At 41.7% G+C, this 18,504-nt stretch overlaps 1 protein-coding gene across 4 annotated transcripts in view; it reads left to right on the top strand.

Moving 5' to 3' along the window:
- Positions 1–18,504, top strand: part of chd5 (chromodomain helicase DNA binding protein 5) — a 54,353-nt gene that overhangs the window by 21,217 nt on the left and 14,632 nt on the right. For 3 of the 4 annotated variants that reach the window (XM_039798249.1, XM_039798251.1, XM_039798252.1), the window contains exons 9-28: positions 732–950; positions 3,109–3,315; positions 3,884–4,095; positions 4,733–4,864; positions 5,064–5,172; positions 6,042–6,233; positions 6,827–7,027; positions 7,896–8,033; positions 8,322–8,443; positions 8,692–8,865; positions 10,880–11,021; positions 11,280–11,411; positions 11,677–11,794; positions 11,916–12,040; positions 12,217–12,463; positions 12,979–13,151; positions 14,838–15,012; positions 16,601–16,687; positions 16,869–16,957; positions 17,382–17,515. In XM_039798249.1, the coding sequence (XP_039654183.1) occupies positions 732–950; positions 3,109–3,315; positions 3,884–4,095; positions 4,733–4,864; positions 5,064–5,172; positions 6,042–6,233; positions 6,827–7,027; positions 7,896–8,033; positions 8,322–8,443; positions 8,692–8,865; positions 10,880–11,021; positions 11,280–11,411; positions 11,677–11,794; positions 11,916–12,040; positions 12,217–12,463; positions 12,979–13,151; positions 14,838–15,012; positions 16,601–16,687; positions 16,869–16,957; positions 17,382–17,515 (3,128 nt within the window). The remainder of the gene's footprint in view (positions 1–731; positions 951–3,108; positions 3,316–3,883; positions 4,096–4,732; positions 4,865–5,063; positions 5,173–6,041; positions 6,234–6,826; positions 7,028–7,895; positions 8,034–8,321; positions 8,444–8,691; positions 8,866–10,879; positions 11,022–11,279; positions 11,412–11,676; positions 11,795–11,915; positions 12,041–12,216; positions 12,464–12,978; positions 13,152–14,837; positions 15,013–16,600; positions 16,688–16,868; positions 16,958–17,381; positions 17,516–18,504) is intronic. The other variant, XM_039798250.1, reaches the window with a different exon arrangement.

Below are 18,504 nucleotides of genomic sequence, written 5' to 3'. Positions count from 1 at the left end.
CAGTAACGTGAGCTATTACTATTAATTAGCTGGATGCACGGTTAGACGTAATTTGCTCTCACCAGTGTATCGCCGTGTGTACTTCGTCCGTTGCAATCCCACCAATCGGTGCCAAAACGTCCCAGTTAGATACTAAGTGCTGTAAACATATTCTTTGTAAATCTTTACAATCATTAACCGAAAGAAACAAGCAGACCTGCCTTGTTGCATGATCCAAATTGTCTTCAAAATCTGCCATTTTCAGCGTGTAGCTTGCTACCTCGAAGTTTGTTTAGTTTGTCGATCCAGACTACTTACCTTGTGACCCTTGTGAAATGAACCAACGTCTACCCAACAGGTTGCATTTATCTACTGCTGGTGAATAATTCAGACAAAGAATTATTTTACATTTTTTTTGATTATTTTGAGCATTTTCTAAAGGCATGAAGAGGTAAAAGTATCCAGTATTTCACAAGAAAAAAGCAAAGATCGAAGAACTAAGTCAATACAACACAAAGCAAAGCGTACAGTAGATCTTGCAGCCCTTTTGGTCTCATCACCCCCAATATGTTCATGTTGTTGTCTCCATAACAAGACAAACACTTAATCAAATTAAATAATCTGTAAATATCATATATCTTAATGTGTCCTCTGTATTAATAATGTGGGTCGGCTTTATTTTACAAACGACAAAGTGGGTGGATTTAATTGAGCAGTACAAGCGACAACCTTCACCCCCTTGTGTCCCTCAGGAGAAAGAGGGTATCCAGTGGGAGGCCAAAGACGATGAGGAGGAGGAGGAGGAGCCAGCAGGCGAGGAAGAGGATGACCACATGGAGTTTTGCAGAGTGTGTAAAGATGGAGGAGAGCTGCTGTGTTGTGACACCTGCCCATCGTCCTACCACATCCACTGCCTGAACCCCCCTCTCCCCGAGATCCCCAACGGGGAGTGGTTGTGTCCCCGCTGCATGGTGAGCTCCGGCTGCACTTTAAATACTCTTTAATGCTGTTGATGTGTGAAATGTTCGCCATCACTACACTCACATTGTTAAATGTATATGTGCAACCCAACCTCATTTTGGGATTTTCTCCTAAGTAATGCTTTCCGGTAACACTTTACTTGAAGGTATCTACATAAGAGTGACATGACAGTGTCATGAACACATGACACTGTCATGACACATGAACCCTAACTCTAACCCTAACTTGTCATGAAAAAAAACAAATGACACTTAATGACAGAAGCGTTATGTCATAAATGTTTATGACTTGTTTATAATGTTTATGACATGTCCATGACAGTGTCATGTCACTCTTATGTAGATACCTTCAATTAAAATGTAACCTACTTTCCTAACATTTCATGTAAACTTTAGCTATGGGTGATTTTAGAACATCAGCCATCATCCGTGTGTGTGTGTGTGTGTGTGTGTGTGTGTGTGTGTGTTAGTGGTGGGAATCACCAGAGGCGCCACAATACGATATTATCACGATACTTCCTCACAATATGATATTATTGCAATATTCTGCGATATATTGTCATTTATTAGCTTTTTTCCAACTTTCAAATTATGTCTCCAAAGGAAAACAAATCTGTTTTATCTAAAAAGATACTTCAATTGTATGAATTTAAAAAAAAAGTTAGCCAAAAAGTTAAATTCTCATGAGCAATTTATATAATAAAAAAACATTACCTGGCATCGGTGTATCACTAGAGTATTACCACGGAAAATATTGCGATACTATGCTGTATTAATTTTTGGGTGAGGCTATTTGCACCCCTGGTACAATTAGCAGTATGCTATTTGTACCCTGGTGCAATTAGAAGTGTATGCTATTTGCACCCCTGGTACAATTAGAAGTGTATGCTATTTGCACCCCTGGTACAATTAGAAGTGTATGCTATTTGCACCCCTGTGCATTTACAGTACCTTGGCATATATTTACACACAGTTATCCATACTACTCATGCATTATACCTTTTTGGAATATTATCGCCCTGACATTCTTACCCTAACCATAACCAATCCCACTCCTGTTGCCTAAACCTAACCAACCCAACCAGAGCAGGCATATTCATGAGTCATCCCCTACCACCCTGCAAAAAAATAAAAATAAAATCGCGTTCGTGGGTCCTGACTTGCGCAATTGCATGCAAATTATCCAATCCAAATTTAAAAAAATAAGATCACCTCACAGCAGAATCGAACTCCAAACTCCCATACCAAAGGTAAGCGTACTAACCACTCACCTAGCAGTTCTCTCAGGAAGTTGAACAACTGTTTTTCACTTGCTTTCTTCAAGCCTCGATTGCTAGGTAACCATACTGTATACAAAAAATAGGTACTAACTAACAAACTAACGGTTGTATGCTTTCACTGAAGACAGAAAGCGCAACTGTAGTATCCATTTTCCGCTAGAAATTCAATTGTTATAAACTTTAGAGACAAAACTTTCCTAATATGCCAGTTTCTGGCGTCATGGAAGATGAACGTCCGCCATGATTTCGGTGCACGCGAGCAACGTTTTTTTGTTGTTACGTCACAGGGTGTAAATAGCTCAGCTGTGTGGCCGAGGCTATTCGTACCGGGGTGCAAATAGACACTCCGTTAATTTTTTCCCCCATCGCTAGTGTGTGTGTGTGTGTCTGTCTGTGTGTGTGTGATTTGGCTACATACAAGAGAGTTAATGTTCCATGAAATGGTTTGACAAAACCCTGATATATCCTGGTGTACAAATGAGCACAAATGGGAATGGCTGTTTGATGTGTTTAAGTTTGCTGACTTTGTCTCAAACGCCTGGAAAAGAAGGCCAGATAGATTATTTAATAAGTATTTATTCTAATTTGTCCAGTAATACATAGTACATGTTTCTCACAGTGATTTACAAATGTTGTTGTGTTTGAATGACTGTAAAGGAACATGGACTAAGACTCTGAGGGTGGATGTTTAGGGAGGTGGAGGCTTAATTACTAGTGACCTGTCTGAGGGACCCTTGTGTTGACCCCAACAATGCACTTGCCCTGCTCTGAAACCCCCTTTATTTTCACCAGGGATTTTTGTGCATTAATGCTTTGACATAAGGTATTGATAACTTCATCTATCACAGCACCTCTCTTTTTCTTCTTAGTGCCCTCCCCTCAAAGGTAAGGTCCAAAAGATTCTGCACTGGACATGGGGGGAACCCCCATTGCCAGCTGAACTGCCAGCAGGCCCTGACGGCAAGCCAGCTGATCCGCTGACCAAGCCTCCACTCAAGGGCCACCCAGAGAGGGAGTTCTTCGTGAAGTGGGCCGGCCTTTCGTACTGGCACTGCTCCTGGGTCAGCGAGTTGCAGGTGAGATTCCAGAAGTAGGTCCAACTCAAATGAACATTTCTGCTCTCTTTGGCCACAGGAAAACTAAACAAGAAGACTACAGTACGTGTCTTCTTCATTAAAAAGCAGAACACACAGCCAAGAGAGTTTTCACCGGACCATCTTTTGCAGTTTCATATAAAACGATAATGCATGGTCCTTTAGTCATTTTAGCTGTCAGTCTTAAAGAAATATAAGCGAACATTGTTTAACACAAACCATCCAAACTGCAATTACGAAGCAATTCAGAGCACTCAAACCTAGCTGACATTCAATTTAGAAATGTCTGAACAACTGCTTGTATTTAGATTTGGCCCTGGAGAAGTCTTCCTTCCTTTTTTTGAGAGACACGGTAGCTTTCTTTATTCATTCTGTATCCGTCTTCTCTTCAATAAATCGATTCTGGATCTTGAAGTAGTCAATTCAATTTAGTCTTCATACCTTGGATAGATGATATGATGCAGTGTTGTAGGAAAAGCCCTTTGGCCAGAGGTGGTGCTGTAGGAAACGGAGCAGAACTGACTGTTTTGTTCTGTCTGTGGATGGGCAGTTGGAGCTGTACCACACGGTCATGTATCGGAACTACCAGCGTAAGAACGACATGGACGAACCTCCACCGTACGACTACGGCTCGGGAGAGGAGGAGCTCAACAGCGAGAAGAGGAAGAGCAAAGACCCCCATTATGCTGGGATGGATGAGCGCTTCTACCGCTATGGCATTAAACCAGAGTGGATGGTCATCCACCGGATAGTGAACCACAGGTGGCTGCTCACAGTTACACTAACCCTTATATATCTTACACCAGGGCTCACACACCGCTTACATTTTAAGAATACAGGAGTTTTACAGGCTGGAAATTCTGGATGGTAAGCTGGTGCTCTGTTTGGTTTATTTTTGGTGTCATCTTGCTTTTATGTGCTCTGTATTATCACATAATATATGGAGATTATTCTTCACAGCACAACATATTTCAGAAAACAGGATATGCTGGTGGTTTCCAAATCACAGAAAATAGCGAGGGACAGCACAGAAAACTTTTCTCTCCGAACAGAACACCAGTAAATTGTTTCCCACGTGTTTCCAGACTTTCCAGGCCTGCGTTGGAGCCTGTCACTCATATGTATACACACGTATTTCAGACAAATGCAGTTGATATCATACAATTTACTATATGAGATATACTCCAGTTGAATCATACATTTAAAAACGGGCTCTCTGTGTTTCGTCCCTTTGCAGATACAATTGTACAAATTATGTGATTTTATATGTCGTATTTGTCATGTCCCATGTTTGTTGCCATGTCAACAAAAGTCCTTAGAAAGAGCTTAATTATTGACTGGTATACAAACCCCTCTAAAAGCCCTCTCTGTTTTTCTTTATGCTTATTCTTCCCTGCAGTTATGATACGGATGGGGATGTGCATTACCTGATGAAGTGGAGAGACCTGCCCTACGACCAGTGCACCTGGGAAGTGGATGATTTTGACATCCCAGAATATGACGGCCATAAAGCTTCTTACTGGGACCACAGGTTGGTTAACAGCATTAACGAGTTATTTGTACCATAGCTGTTCTTAATAGCGTTGGGGGTGAGGATGAGCAGAATGAGTCCTCGGCACTCCAACGTAAACAAGGCACATGCTGCTGTTTCCCCTCTGCCCTGCCCTCTGTCTGTGATGCCCCCTTTTATAAGCTGTTTGGCTCATCATGTTGCTGCAATTATTTGCCAGGGAGCAAATACTAGGGGAGGACCAACGCCCCCTGGTGGTGAGGAAAGGAAAGAAACTCAAAGAGGACCATCCAAAGAGAGAGATCCCTCCTGATGCTCCCATCATAGATGTGAGTTTGGATGTTTGAGCCCAGTACGGACCAAAGATTTGCGACGAGACAAAACCGCTTTAGAACGTGGGATCAGGGAAAAGTTATAGCGGTATGAACCGTCCCATCTCAGCTCGACTCAGGCCAGCTGACGCTGGCGCCTGCGACTCAGCTTGTCAAGTATCCAGAACGTAAGGGACAGCACCTGTTTCAACAGCCAATAGCGAAGTCAGCTGGTAAAGTTTGATACAAACTATAGAATTAAAATGATCCATCATTCATTTTAGTTCTGTATATGTCAACTGAGTGGGGTTTTGGGCCCACGTGCGCCCACAGGCACAGTATATGGTCGAGCGAGCTAGAGAGTGACTGGAGAGAGGGAGTGGCGTTAGAACAACCTTTTTGTCGTTTCATCACTAGCTGTAGCAAGCATCTCACTATCACTCCCTTCATTCGTATTTTTTAAGACGCTACAAATGATATCCAGCTACAAAAGATATCCAGCTACAGAAAAAGCCTGAAAAGTCAGAAGTTAGAATTGTAGAACAGAGAGTCGTTGCTATGGAGACGATACACCATCTCGTCTTGTCGCATTGGTGTGAACTGGCAGGTTTCAGAACGCTGCAGACCGGCACGCTGCAAGGAGTTACACGTTTCAACTCATCTCGTCGTCAATCTTTGGTCTGAACTGGCCTGTAGATGCACTTTGGTCACAGCATTCTCAGTTTCTTTTTGGAAACACAAAGCTGCATTGTTATAGGCTACGTGCTACAGCAGCTTTCTACAGGAAATCATGATTTATGTGCTGTACTTTTATTTTTAGACTGTATATACAATTCCTATTTCCATTGGGCTAAATGTTACTACTGTATGTATTTTCATATCACCAGCCAACCATCAAGTTTGAACACCAGCCGTGGTACATTAACGCCACTGGGGGAACACTGCACCCGTACCAGCTGGAAGGCCTGAACTGGTTGAGGTTCTCCTGGGCACAGGGTACAGACACCATCCTGGCTGATGAGATGGGCCTGGGAAAGACGGTGCAGACCATAGTGTTTCTCTACTCACTCTATAAGGAGGTGAGGGTGGAAGAATGTCCTCTTTTATTAAGCCCACATATACATAGTAGGGCTGTGCAATTCATCGAAATTTGAATCGCGGTTACGATTTGGGCTCCTAATGATCACAAAAACAAAATAAACGAGAGAAACGATTATTTTGCACATTGCGTTTTGCAAGTAAACTGTTATTTTGTCTTGTGTTCTGAATGGAAAAAAAAATAAACATTTCAAATGGGAAAAGTATTTGGGGAAATTTCACAGTTTTAGGTGTTTTCACTGTTGATATGTTTAACAGTTTCACTGCTTTTAAAGTTTAATAAATGCTACAACTTTCCAAAAGTCTATGAGTAATCGTGTTAAATAATCCTGATATCAATATTGACCAAAATAATCGTGATTATGATTGAGCAGCCCTAATACATAGTATATATAACATTTTGGTTCTCTGAGTGCAATGCAAAATGTGCCGATCCTTACAATGCAAATGGTAAAGTAGACATAGAATAAAACATATCGGACAATAAGATAGGTAAATGATTAAAGCTATAGAATATCTTCCTCGTGTGATGTGAGAGTTGCTTAGTCATGTCTTTCCTCCCTGTCTCTCTTAGGGTCACTCTAAGGGGCCCTTCTTGGTGAGTGCACCCCTCTCCACTATCATCAATTGGGAGAGGGAATTTGAGATGTGGGCTCCAGATTTCTACGTGCTGACTTACACTGGAGACAAAGACAGCCGGGCAGTCATCAGGGAGAACGAGTTCACCTTTGAAGACAGTGCAGTGAAAACAGGACGCAAGGTGTTTCGCATGAAGGTACCTCATGCAGCGATTCCATGCCACACGGAGGTTAAAGTTCACCCCAAAATCAAAAATGCATACTCTTACCTGTAGTGCTATTTATCGATCTAGATTGTATTGCTGTGAGTTGCCCAGTGTTGGAGATATCAGCAGTGGAGATGTCTGCCTTCTCTCCAATGTAATGGAACAACATGGCACTTGTTGTGGTGCACAAAGCGTCAGAAAATACATTTGAAAAACTCAGCAGCAATGTCTCTTTCCAAAAATCATGACCCGGATATTCAAGATAATCCACAGAGCTTGTTGTGAGCAGTTTAATGTAGGAACTATTACCAACTAACCATATTACCACGCAGAAAGAAGCATACTCCTCGGCTGAGCTGTAACTGACCGATACTGCTAGCTCAGCTGAGCTAGCTAACGCTATTTTTTTTGGCGCTATGATCACCACAAGCTGAGTGCCATCTAGTTCCTTTATTTTGGAGAGAAAGCAGACATCTCTACGGCTGATATCTCCAACACTGGGCAACTCACACCAAAACAGTCTAGATTGATGAATAGCACTCCAGGTAAAAGGAAGCATATATCTTTTTGACTTGGGGATGAACTGTCCCTTTGAATACTGTTTTTAAATACCTTGCTTTAGTGTGTTTGAACCTATACTTGCAAGAGTGTTGCGTGGTTAACATCCTACCTGACACCGACATCTGAATTTTATGAGCATAACGTATTATTAGAAATTATCTAATTTTCAAGGAATACCATAGCAAACAGTGCAGTAGAAGTAGTGCTAAATTGTTTCTCCTCCACGATTTGATCCCACATCTAAATCGGTCCACATTAGATAATTTTTGTTGCTGTACTTCCTTCCGCCCCCTTGCAGAAAGACACTCCTATCAAGTTCCACGTGCTGCTGACATCCTATGAGCTGATCACTATAGATCAAGCCATTCTGGGCTCCATCACATGGGCCTGCCTGGTGGTAGACGAGGCCCACAGACTGAAGAACAACCAATCAAAGGTAAAACAGCATTTCTGGCACTGATTGCAGCCTGTTCCAGGATCAGCATGGGTATTATCAGGGATGCATAAAAAAACAGGAAAGGAGCAGGAACACAGACAGATATGAGTAGGAAATGTTTGTGCATAAACATATCCATGAAATTAAAAGACAGATAGATAATGACAAATGTTTTGTAGGTGATTTTCAAGGTAAAATTGGAGTTCCACATTCGGGAAGTTTTACATGCGTCATTGCATTCTTATTTGAGGCATGTGTATCATATCTTATACAATGTGTCCTGTCCAGTTTTTCAGAATTCTCAACGGGTATAAGATCTACTACAAGCTGTTGCTCACTGGCACTCCTCTTCAGAACAACTTGGAAGAGCTGTTCCACCTGCTTAACTTCCTCACCCCAGAGCGCTTCAAGTAAGTCCTTCCTCTCTATTTATCTTTATCCTCCCCCCGTCTCTCTATCCTTCTCCATCTTGCGAGTATCTGCAAGCTGGTGCATCAAATAGATCCCTCCTTAGATTGATGGATAGACAGATCTCGTATTGCTTGAATGTGTGGTTTGAATTAAATATACATTAAAATGTAGTTAACAACACTTCAGAAGAAAGAGGGTGTCTTTCCTATATTTCATTATTTAATTATTCGTCCTTTGATCTGTGCAGTAACCTGGAAGGCTTCCTGGAAGAATTTGCTGATATTTCTAAAGAGGACCAGATCAAAAAGCTCCACGACCTGCTCGGCCCTCATATGCTCAGGAGGCTGAAAGCTGATGTCTTCAAGAACATGCCTGCAAAGACGGAGCTGATTGTCAGAGTGGAGCTCAGCCCCATGCAGAAGTAAGCACTGGAATCAAAAGAAGAAGTTGTTGTAAAAAAGGGTTTGTATTGTGCATTGACGCTGTCTGTTCCATCTTTAAAAACTATGTAAAAATGTCCATTAACTCCTATGTACAATAGTTTTTTCTCAATTATACAGTGGAGATAAAACAGGTTATAAATGCCCAAACAATAATGTAACTTAATTAACACTTAATTTTAAATGTAAATTATTATAAAAAGGAAAACCATTTGTTTGTGTAGGTTTTACCTGTAAGCAGTAACATGTTCCCTATGCAATAGCAAAAGAACCTTAAAGGCTCTATATTGTACAAAAGTGAGAGTCCCATTTCTTTTTTGATTATAAAGCAGGTTTAGGTGCTATATAAATACTGTGAAAAACGCTCAATCCGCAGAGAAATGCACACAGCCGTATTCACAATCTATTGCGCCTTTAAATGAGTCGTCAGGACTTCTGTACGGTTGTGATGTCACAACTATACCGGATATAGGTAGAAAGTGCAGCTACAGTGCTGTTACAGTCATTCCCCGGCTGCAGCGACGGTGCAGAGACTCCGAGGGCCCTATTTTAACAATCTGAAACGCAAGTATCAAACGTGAAATGCAAGTAGCTTTGTGGGCGGATCTCGGGCGCTATTGCTATTATACCGGGATAAATTACTCTTGCGCCCAACGCAAATCTAAAATGGGTTGGTCTGAAGTAGCTAGGTGTGGTTTGGGCCTTAGGTGCAATAAACCAATCAGAGCGTCATCTCCCTTTAAGAGCAGGCGTGCTTGTTCCATGGCGGATTGCTATTATGACGGCGGATTTGCCTGGCGCACGCTCGCGGGAGCGGTCCAGGATGCGGCAAAGTAATAAATGCCCGTCTTGACCGGGTGGCGATGTTGCTGCGGCCTCTCGGGCGCATCTCCTCAAGTCTGGAGAGGATTGCAGCAATTAAATTGAAGTGAGATGAACAGAGAGAAATTTATCTTTTTGTTAAATTTGTTGTTTGGGGACATAATTTGAAGTTGGAAAAAAGGTAATACATTGCAATATATCGCAGAATATTGCAATATCTTTAAAATCGCAATAATATTGTATCGTTACACAAGTATCGTGATGATATCGTATCGTGAGGCCTCTGGTGATTCCCACCCCTAATTTCCACTCCCGGACCCTCAAGTGTCCAGTCCCACCGTAGTTCAACATCACGTCTCCTTAAGTCCTCTTAATATTTCCTCATTTATGTCATCAACACATCCATGATTCATGGAAATGTGTAAAACACAACAAGCCACAAAGAATGCTGCGACTTTTTGAGGACTGTACTGTAAAGTGCCTCCTGATCTATCCAAACACCTGAAGCGCATTTTCGACCATATTTTTCCTTGTAATTATGTATGGTTTGCAAAAAGCTTATATCAGTAGATTTTACAGTAGATGCTGCTGGCATTTTGGCAAATAATATAATTTCACGTTGCATGTTGTGAGAGCTTCAAGTCTTAAATGAAATGAACAATGACACTAGCTTGTAATCTCTACTTCACAGTTAGAATATGACGTGCACTGCCAGGCTTTTAATCACAACATGTAACTGGCTGGTGCCGGTGGAGAGAGCTGGCAGTTAGCCGGAGCTCCAAGATAGCCGATTAGCTCAAAGAGTCTACGGACAACTGAATGGAGATTCCACACCGATACTTAATTCTACAACATCAACCATACCATGTCAGCTCTCCATGGCACAATATTTACTTACCTACCATACATTAGCAGTAGAATATATAGCTTAACCTGCACCAACTCGTTAATGAAGTCTCACTTGTGTACGTCAGTCCGAGGAGAGTAACTGCAGTCTGCACACTAGTACATCACAATAATAACAAAGGGAGGCACCCCCTTGTGGCACTATTAGACTTTGCATTTATAACTCTGTCTGATACAAACATCAAGTTTTTTTTTTTGCCAAAGGTGATTATAACGTTTTAAAGTTCTTCTCCTGACTCAATCTGATTTCTAACCTCTGACCTGCAGGAAATATTACAAGTTTATTTTGACGCGGAATTTTGAGGCTTTGAACTCCAAAGGTGGAGGGAACCAAGTGTCCCTGCTCAACATTATGATGGACCTGAAGAAGTGCTGCAACCATCCCTACCTGTTCCCAGTGGCTGCTGTGGTAAGGCAGCAACTTTAAGTACAGTTAAATATTTGATCTCAATACAGAGTGCAAAATTGTGTCTAATGAAATGGAAAGAGAGGCTGAGGAGAGATGGCTGTTTGACTCAAAATGCCAACCTGTATGCCAAAAAAAAAAAAAGTGAGCCTCTGTCTCCTGGTTGGAAATTTCAAATGACTTAGTTTAAGCCACCAACACTTAACCAAGTATTCATATATTTCTCCAGTTGATTCCTGGATTTGATTTTTGTCTTTGAAGGAAGCTCCTGTATTACCCAACGGCTCGTATGATGGTAACCTACTGGTGAAATCCTCAGGAAAACTTACGCTGCTTCAGAAAATGCTGAAGAAACTCAAAGATGAAGGACACAGAGTTCTCATTTTCTCTCAGGTAATAGTCAAATAAATATTGTCTCTGGGCTGGAAGCCAGAGCTTTAATTAGTTTGGTGGCTATGACACACTCCAAATCCAGCCATCCATATTTTAGCCGTTCCAATGCCGATGTCAGTTGTAGGTGGTAAATCAGCTGATATTCCCGACATCTGATCAAAATGGTTTCGCGTGAAAGTGCAGACTTTTCTTCGTTTAAACAATTTAATTTAGTTTGATTCCAGCTACGTACAACTTGTAATACCATGTTGTTGTTTTTTCAAAGATGACAAAGATGTTGGATCTGCTTGAAGATTTTTTGGAGTTCGAGGGTTATAAATATGAACGTATCGATGGAGGAATTACTGGAGGCCTAAGGCAGGAGGCCATCGACCGCTTCAATGGTAAGATTGCTAATCCAAATCTATCTGCGTGAGTTTGTGCGGATGCATGTTCTCTTCTACACGGCCTTCACTCACTCACTCTCACACACAAACCGACTCTGTGCTTTGGTTTTTGTCACAGCGCCGGGCGCTCAGCAGTTTTGCTTCTTGCTTTCAACACGAGCTGGAGGTCTTGGCATCAACCTTGCGAGTGCAGACACTGTCATCATCTACGACTCTGACTGGAATCCTCACAATGACATCCAAGTACGGATCTTTCAGAGACTTTCACATGGCCACTTGCATGCTTGTGTGGCAGCTTTTCAACCAGCAGATCTTATAACTAACAGTAGTTGCGTGAATGCTTCTGTTAATTTCAGCTGTTCACTTCTCTGTCATCCCCTGTCCCTTTGCCTTTCCTATCCACCTTTCCCTTCTCCCAGGCTTTTAGCAGAGCCCATCGTATAGGCCAAAATAGGAAGGTGATGATCTATCGTTTTGTGACGCGGGGCTCAGTGGAGGAGCGAATCACTCAGGTGGCAAAGAGGAAGATGATGCTGACCCACCTGGTGGTGCGGCCCGGGCTGGGCTCCAAAACTGGCTCCATGTCCAAACAAGAACTGGACGATATCCTCAAGTTTGGCACTGAGGAGCTTTTCAAAGATGAAATGGAAGCAGCACGAGCCATGGGTATGTCTATTCACAAAATGTTCCTCCAGCTAGAAAGATAGATTGCGGTGTCTTTACTGGCCTTGACATTTCTGTTTTGTTTTTAAAATTCTAAACTCAATCCAGAAAGTTTTTTTTCTTTTTTCGCACTTGCATTCGAGCTCCAAACTGCTATACCGTCATTAAAAATCACTGTTGTTATTTCCTATGTTTCTTATTAATTCCTAAGTTTTTGGAAGCAACGCAAGTCTGTTCCTAAAAAAGCATTCTCATTTTATGCCATCAAATACTCCTACAGATCCCTCTTTCCACAAAAGCCACATACAGTACTCACAAAGTAAACTGGAGATGGGTAGAGGCTGCTAATCTCAGGGGAAGTACAAAATGCCAGGGAGTCCATATATATTCTTAGTGGAAAAGTTAGCTTTTTAGGTCAAAAGTTGTTCTTGTTTTCATAAGTCAAATCTTTAAGACATGAACAAACACATTTTTTGTCTGCTCCTTTTAGTCATCAACTAAGAGCTTCTTATTAACAGGTGACAACAAAGAGGGCGAGGAGGGCAATGTGATTCACTATGATGACGACGCTATCTCGAAGCTGTTGGACCGCAGCCAGGACGCTACTGAAGACACAGAGATTCAGAACATGAACGAGTACCTGAGCTCCTTCAAGGTGGCTCAGTACGTGGTGAAAGAAGAGGATGGAGAGGTGAGAGTATAACAATGTTCTTCAGACTGATGAATCAGGACCAGCGGGGTCACACAAACGAAAAAGAGACCGCCAGTATGTTTGTACAGCAGACTAGAGATCTCATGAGACGGTCTGGAGTCTGCTACCCGGGAGGCGCGCTTTCACAGGCAGTTTTTGTACATACCGCGGAATACATAATTAGGCGCACTTTACGCTTCTCCTCCCATCTCTTTATGGGAAACTCCCACTTTCCCCTTCACCCACCCATGAATACATATGCATGACACGGAAAAGCGCAATTTGCCGTTTTCAGTCCCCGCGACAGGCAGTCTGCGCTTTTACCTCAGTGCGGCCTGTTTGTACATACCTCGCCACGCTTTTACGCGCACGTTGCAAAACAAATACGCCAAAGCGTTAGTACATCTGGCCCTAAGTGTTTAATGGTTTAGTCATTTCAGCTGTACCTGTAGGCCTGTAAATAGCAGAGTAGAAGTAGAAAGTGGCATGAAAAGAAAAGACTCAAGTAAAGTACAAGTACCTCAAATTTGTACTTAAGTACAGTACTTAACTAAATGTACTTAGTTACATTCCACCACTGGCTGGGACATTGTAAAAGGTATCATTGGACAAATAAAATAAAAAAATAAACATTTGGCAAACCTTCAAAAAAGGTTTTTAAAAAGGATTGCTTTGCAGTGTTTAATGATGTAGAAAATGTTTGTAAGGCCAGGAGGATACACAAACAGTGTGTAAAGCTGAATGTAATGAAATATAATGAAAGTTTGTTTATAACGAAAGAACTCACTGCCAGGGTACTTTAAATTCACAATTGGTCCACCAGGAACCTGAGCCTTGGAACTTGGTGTCTTGTTACTTGGTGTTGGCACATTAAAACATAACTATACAATGAAATATTGACACACAAGGGGCACTGCAAGCAACATGCAACATAAAGGCATGGAAAAAGACAGAGAAATACTCAAAGCAAAGGAATTGATTCATTGTAACAGCATCAGCATACGCGCAGATATGCAAAGTACAACTAGTTTGATATGTTTTCATAAAAACTGATCATCATATATTTGGATAGAAAAACTGTGTTGGAATATGATTTAGTTCACGATGCCTTGTGCCCCTGATTTTAGCTTTAGGATCAACTAGGAGTTCAAGTTCAAGTTTCAAGTTTATTGTCATATGCATATTAGTACGAAGTACCACAGCAATGAAATACAATGTGCCTTAGCACTCTCTCAGCACCTATCAATAATAACAATTTTAAAAACATAATAGCATTTAAAACATTATAAAATATCCAACATAATATACATAAATGACTAAGTTCAGACCACAGCCCTCCTTCCTGTTGTGCTATCGTTCAATAACCTTATTACCTGGGGGTAAAAACTATCCCTAAAACGTGTTGTGCGTGTTTGGATGCTCTGAAAACGTCTCCCTGATGGAAGATGGGAGAAAAGATTGTGTGCAGGATGACTGGAATCCTGTATAATACCCTGTGCCCTTTTAGTGCTGCGATCAGCATCAAATCAAAACGGTGACAGGATCTTCTTTCGGATGATTGTTTCTTTTGTATATAAGTAGTTTTGCCTTTGCCGAAGACATACAGTGATTTATTTTGTATCTTCAATCCATATTTACTCTGAAACATCAGAGTAACATTTGGTTTGCCTTTGTGCCCATGTGCAGGAGGAGGTGGAGCGGGAGATCATCAAGCAGGAGGAGAACGTGGATCCAGACTACTGGGAAAAGCTCCTTCGCCACCACTACGAGCAGCAGCAGGAGGATCTGGCCCGCAACCTCGGCAAAGGCAAACGCATCCGAAAGCAGGTCAACTACAACGATACGACCCAGGAGGACCAAGGTAGGCTCTGTCAACAGACACGTGGGGCTTGGCTATCAGGACTCATCATGCCTGGGCTTGTTGATTTGCATTACGCCTTTAGCAAGACTAATTTCTTAAGTGTTATCCTTTAATATTATCATAGCCAAACTATTACTTAGCTGCGTTTTGGAAGCAAAAGCCATGTTCTGTTGTTGTACCTTTTATATGTTGGTGCCAGGATTTGGCATTCCTGCCCATATTGAAATATAAGCAGAATTACACAAGAGCACATGGGACATGAGAGAGAAACGCTTTTTGCCTTGTTAGCCATTATTTTATCAGCTGGCTTGTGGACAGGTGGCAGGCGAGCCAGAAGCATATCTCTAAGAAAGAAGAGCCATTAGCATCTAAACAAACCACTTAATTAGGTCCAATTCAGGCTTTTTTTGTATGGATCTGTTTCTACTCTGCTTCAAAAGATTTTCCAGTATATTCCAGCAGTTTAGCTGCTGCAAGGTGTATTACCGCCTCCATCAGTCAATACTAAGTGTTGTGTTTTGAATGGCATTCTGAGAGCTGTTGCCCATTATGAAAACACATCCTCTAATCAATCACCGCTAAACAGATCATCCTAAAGATTAAAGGGATAGTTCAGATATTTTGATGGGTTGTATGAGGTACTTCTCCATAATTAGTGTATTACCTACAGTAGATGGTGGTCGGCACGCCCCCGGTTTGGAGAAGCAGGCAGGAGTCTAAGCTAAGCTATGTACTGCTGTGGACGGGGGCAGCATTTTTGCCACATGAAAAAATTATATTTAGAATATTTAGACCTTGCCGTCAGACAGCCCTGTTTATACTAGATATGTTTCTGTATTTGGTTTATGATAATAAACCAAATACAGTGCAGACCAGCGTAAAACCCTCTCTGCTGGCTTCAGTGCAGGTCAATAGCTCTTGTTGTAACATATGATCGACTCTGATGTCTAGCTAACAACCCGATCATCTAATTCAATAACAAAGCTGCTGCCTGAGCTAGCTTCACATGCTCGCCATCATTAGTGAGTTAACAAGGTGGCATTATCTTAACACGGAATAATTTGGAGTATCAGTTCAGGCAGCACAGAAATTAATCTTCATGTTTATTAAATCCTCTTAGGTTGAAAGTCTCGACAAGAGCTGTTGACCTGCATTAAAATCTGCCACAGAGTGTGTTATACTGGCCTAAAGCTCTCTCGTATCCCATGCATGTATACAGTCTTCTCAGTGGGTTTTGAAGCACTTCTGTTTCATAGTTCAACCGATTCTAGGCCATTGCAGCGACACGTATCCTGTAGTTGTACTATTAAGAGTGGCATCAAGGTCCTGATTGCCGCAGTTCAACAGAGAGTTGCCTGAGAGAGTGTAAAGATTTCAAAGCCCATCACAGCTCCGAGTACACTCTACGTTTAAAGTGATTGTCTGGCAGAGTAGTCAACTCTCACCTCACTCCCAGAGGACAGAAGTGGTACAATACGTGCATGCCAAGCTGTAGTGGTCTGTAGTAATCTGCAGTGCCATGGCGCCCCCAGGTGGCCACCAACAGAAGCGAATGCAATGTACTGTTTCTCTTTGATGTGTGGCTCAGAGTGGCAGGATGATCTTTCAGACAATCAGTCGGAGTACTCTGTGGGGTCCGAGGATGAGGACGAAGATTTCGAGGAGAGGCCTGAAGGTAGGCAGTAAAAAAATAAATAAATAAATAAATAAATCATCATTAACCCTGATACAACTATTACTTTAGATGTGACACTACAGTACAACACACTCAGTTGAGATACTTCTTCACACAAACTGTGCCCATGGTAAGACACTGGACATAGGTTGTTATAACATTTGGTTGTATTTTGTTGCAGGTGGACGCAGACAGTCTCGTCGGCAGATGAAGAATGAGAAAGACAAACCTCTGCCACCCTTACTGGCACGAGTTGGGGGCAGTATTGAGGTATGAATTACAGGGTGTGTAGGTTTATTCACAGAAGTGGAGGTATATACCTGGTTTGCAGTAATATTTTTGGAAGATTGACATAGTAGGCAAGGGGATAATTCTTCATGCTGTAAATTGTGCTTAATAGTGGACATTTTGGGGGTACGTGGTCACCATTTGGCTCTGTAACAAATGTTAGCCCAACACGTCAGCAGGCATCACTGCCCTGCAGTCGATCTTGTGGCCTTGCCCAACACTCTGTGGAACGGGGCAAGGACAGAATTAGGATCAATACATTATCACAATTACAATATAAAACTGACAGCAAGCAGCATAAGTTACCGTACTGTACTGCATTTAAATACATCCTGTTTTTCATGAATCTCACATTTTCCTCTGTCAGATACATTGACACCATTTTCTGTCTTTTTTTTATTACAAGGTTCTGGGGTTCAACGCTCGCCAGAGGAAAGCCTTCCTCAATGCCATCATGCGCTGGGGCATGCCTCCTCAGGATGCTTTCAACTCCCATTGGCTGGTTCGAGACCTGAGAGGGAAGAGTGAGCGTGAGTTCAGGTAAGGACCTAATATACGTAAACTGTGATGCTAAGTGACTAAGCACTGTTATTTGTTTAAACCAAAATTCTCTTGTCACACTGTGCACTTTTTAGTCCAAGGCCTGCATGCCATCAAGTTAGGAGGTAGCTCTGGGCTATTTAATTCACTCCTCACATTTAATTGGTTAGCCCAGGGCAAAGCTCCAGAACGCTCATATCAAGTTGCAAAGGTTGCTCTTTCCAATTTCAGGGTTACTTCACTTTACAAAGCAGCAGAGCCAAATATTACATTAATAGATATTCAAAAAGCTGGTAGCCCTGAGTTGTGTTTGTTATTTTTAAAGTAAATCATCCCCACTCAAAGACTACCATCAGTATTTCTATTGCTCCTAACATTACCATCATGCAATACAAGTACTAGTACTAAGTACTGGTGCTGCTGCCATTAATACTGAAGCTGGATTTATACTTCTTATCATCTGTGTTAAGGGGATACTAGTAGTGATGGCCAAATTAAAGACTCATGAACCATTTTATGTATTTTTTGTTTATTATTTTTGTTTTTTTGCTCTTTGTTTAAAGAAAACGGCTCAAGGAATGGCAATTCAGTGTGTTTTCAACCCCGTTGAACAGACAGTTCCGTCTAGTGGCCTGAGAAAATAAAGAAAATGGTTCACAAAGCTTCATGAGGCTTCATTAAGCCATCACTAGTTACTAATACTACAGCTGTTAATGTTATATAATTACTATTATTGTACTTCTTGTTCTTCTACGACTACTATCTCCGATACTTACTATTATTAATACCATGACTCTTAATGCTACAGTGCGTAGTTTCTGCCGCCCCCATGAGGAATTCTAAGTAATGACAACAACACTGTCGGCGCGTCCACATGATACAAGCCTTCCGTGATCATGCCAACCCCCCCTCCTTTATGCAGTTGCTATCAGCCAGGGAGGACACGGAGGATAAAAAAAAAAACATGATGGACTCTTCAGAAGAGTTAA

The sequence above is a fragment of the Perca fluviatilis genome, chromosome 4, assembly GCF_010015445.1.
Source record: "Perca fluviatilis chromosome 4, GENO_Pfluv_1.0, whole genome shotgun sequence".
Lineage (NCBI taxonomy): Eukaryota > Metazoa > Chordata > Actinopteri > Perciformes > Percidae > Perca > Perca fluviatilis.
Note: the sequence above shows the minus strand (reverse complement) of the source record. Positions and strands in the feature narration are given on the sequence as shown.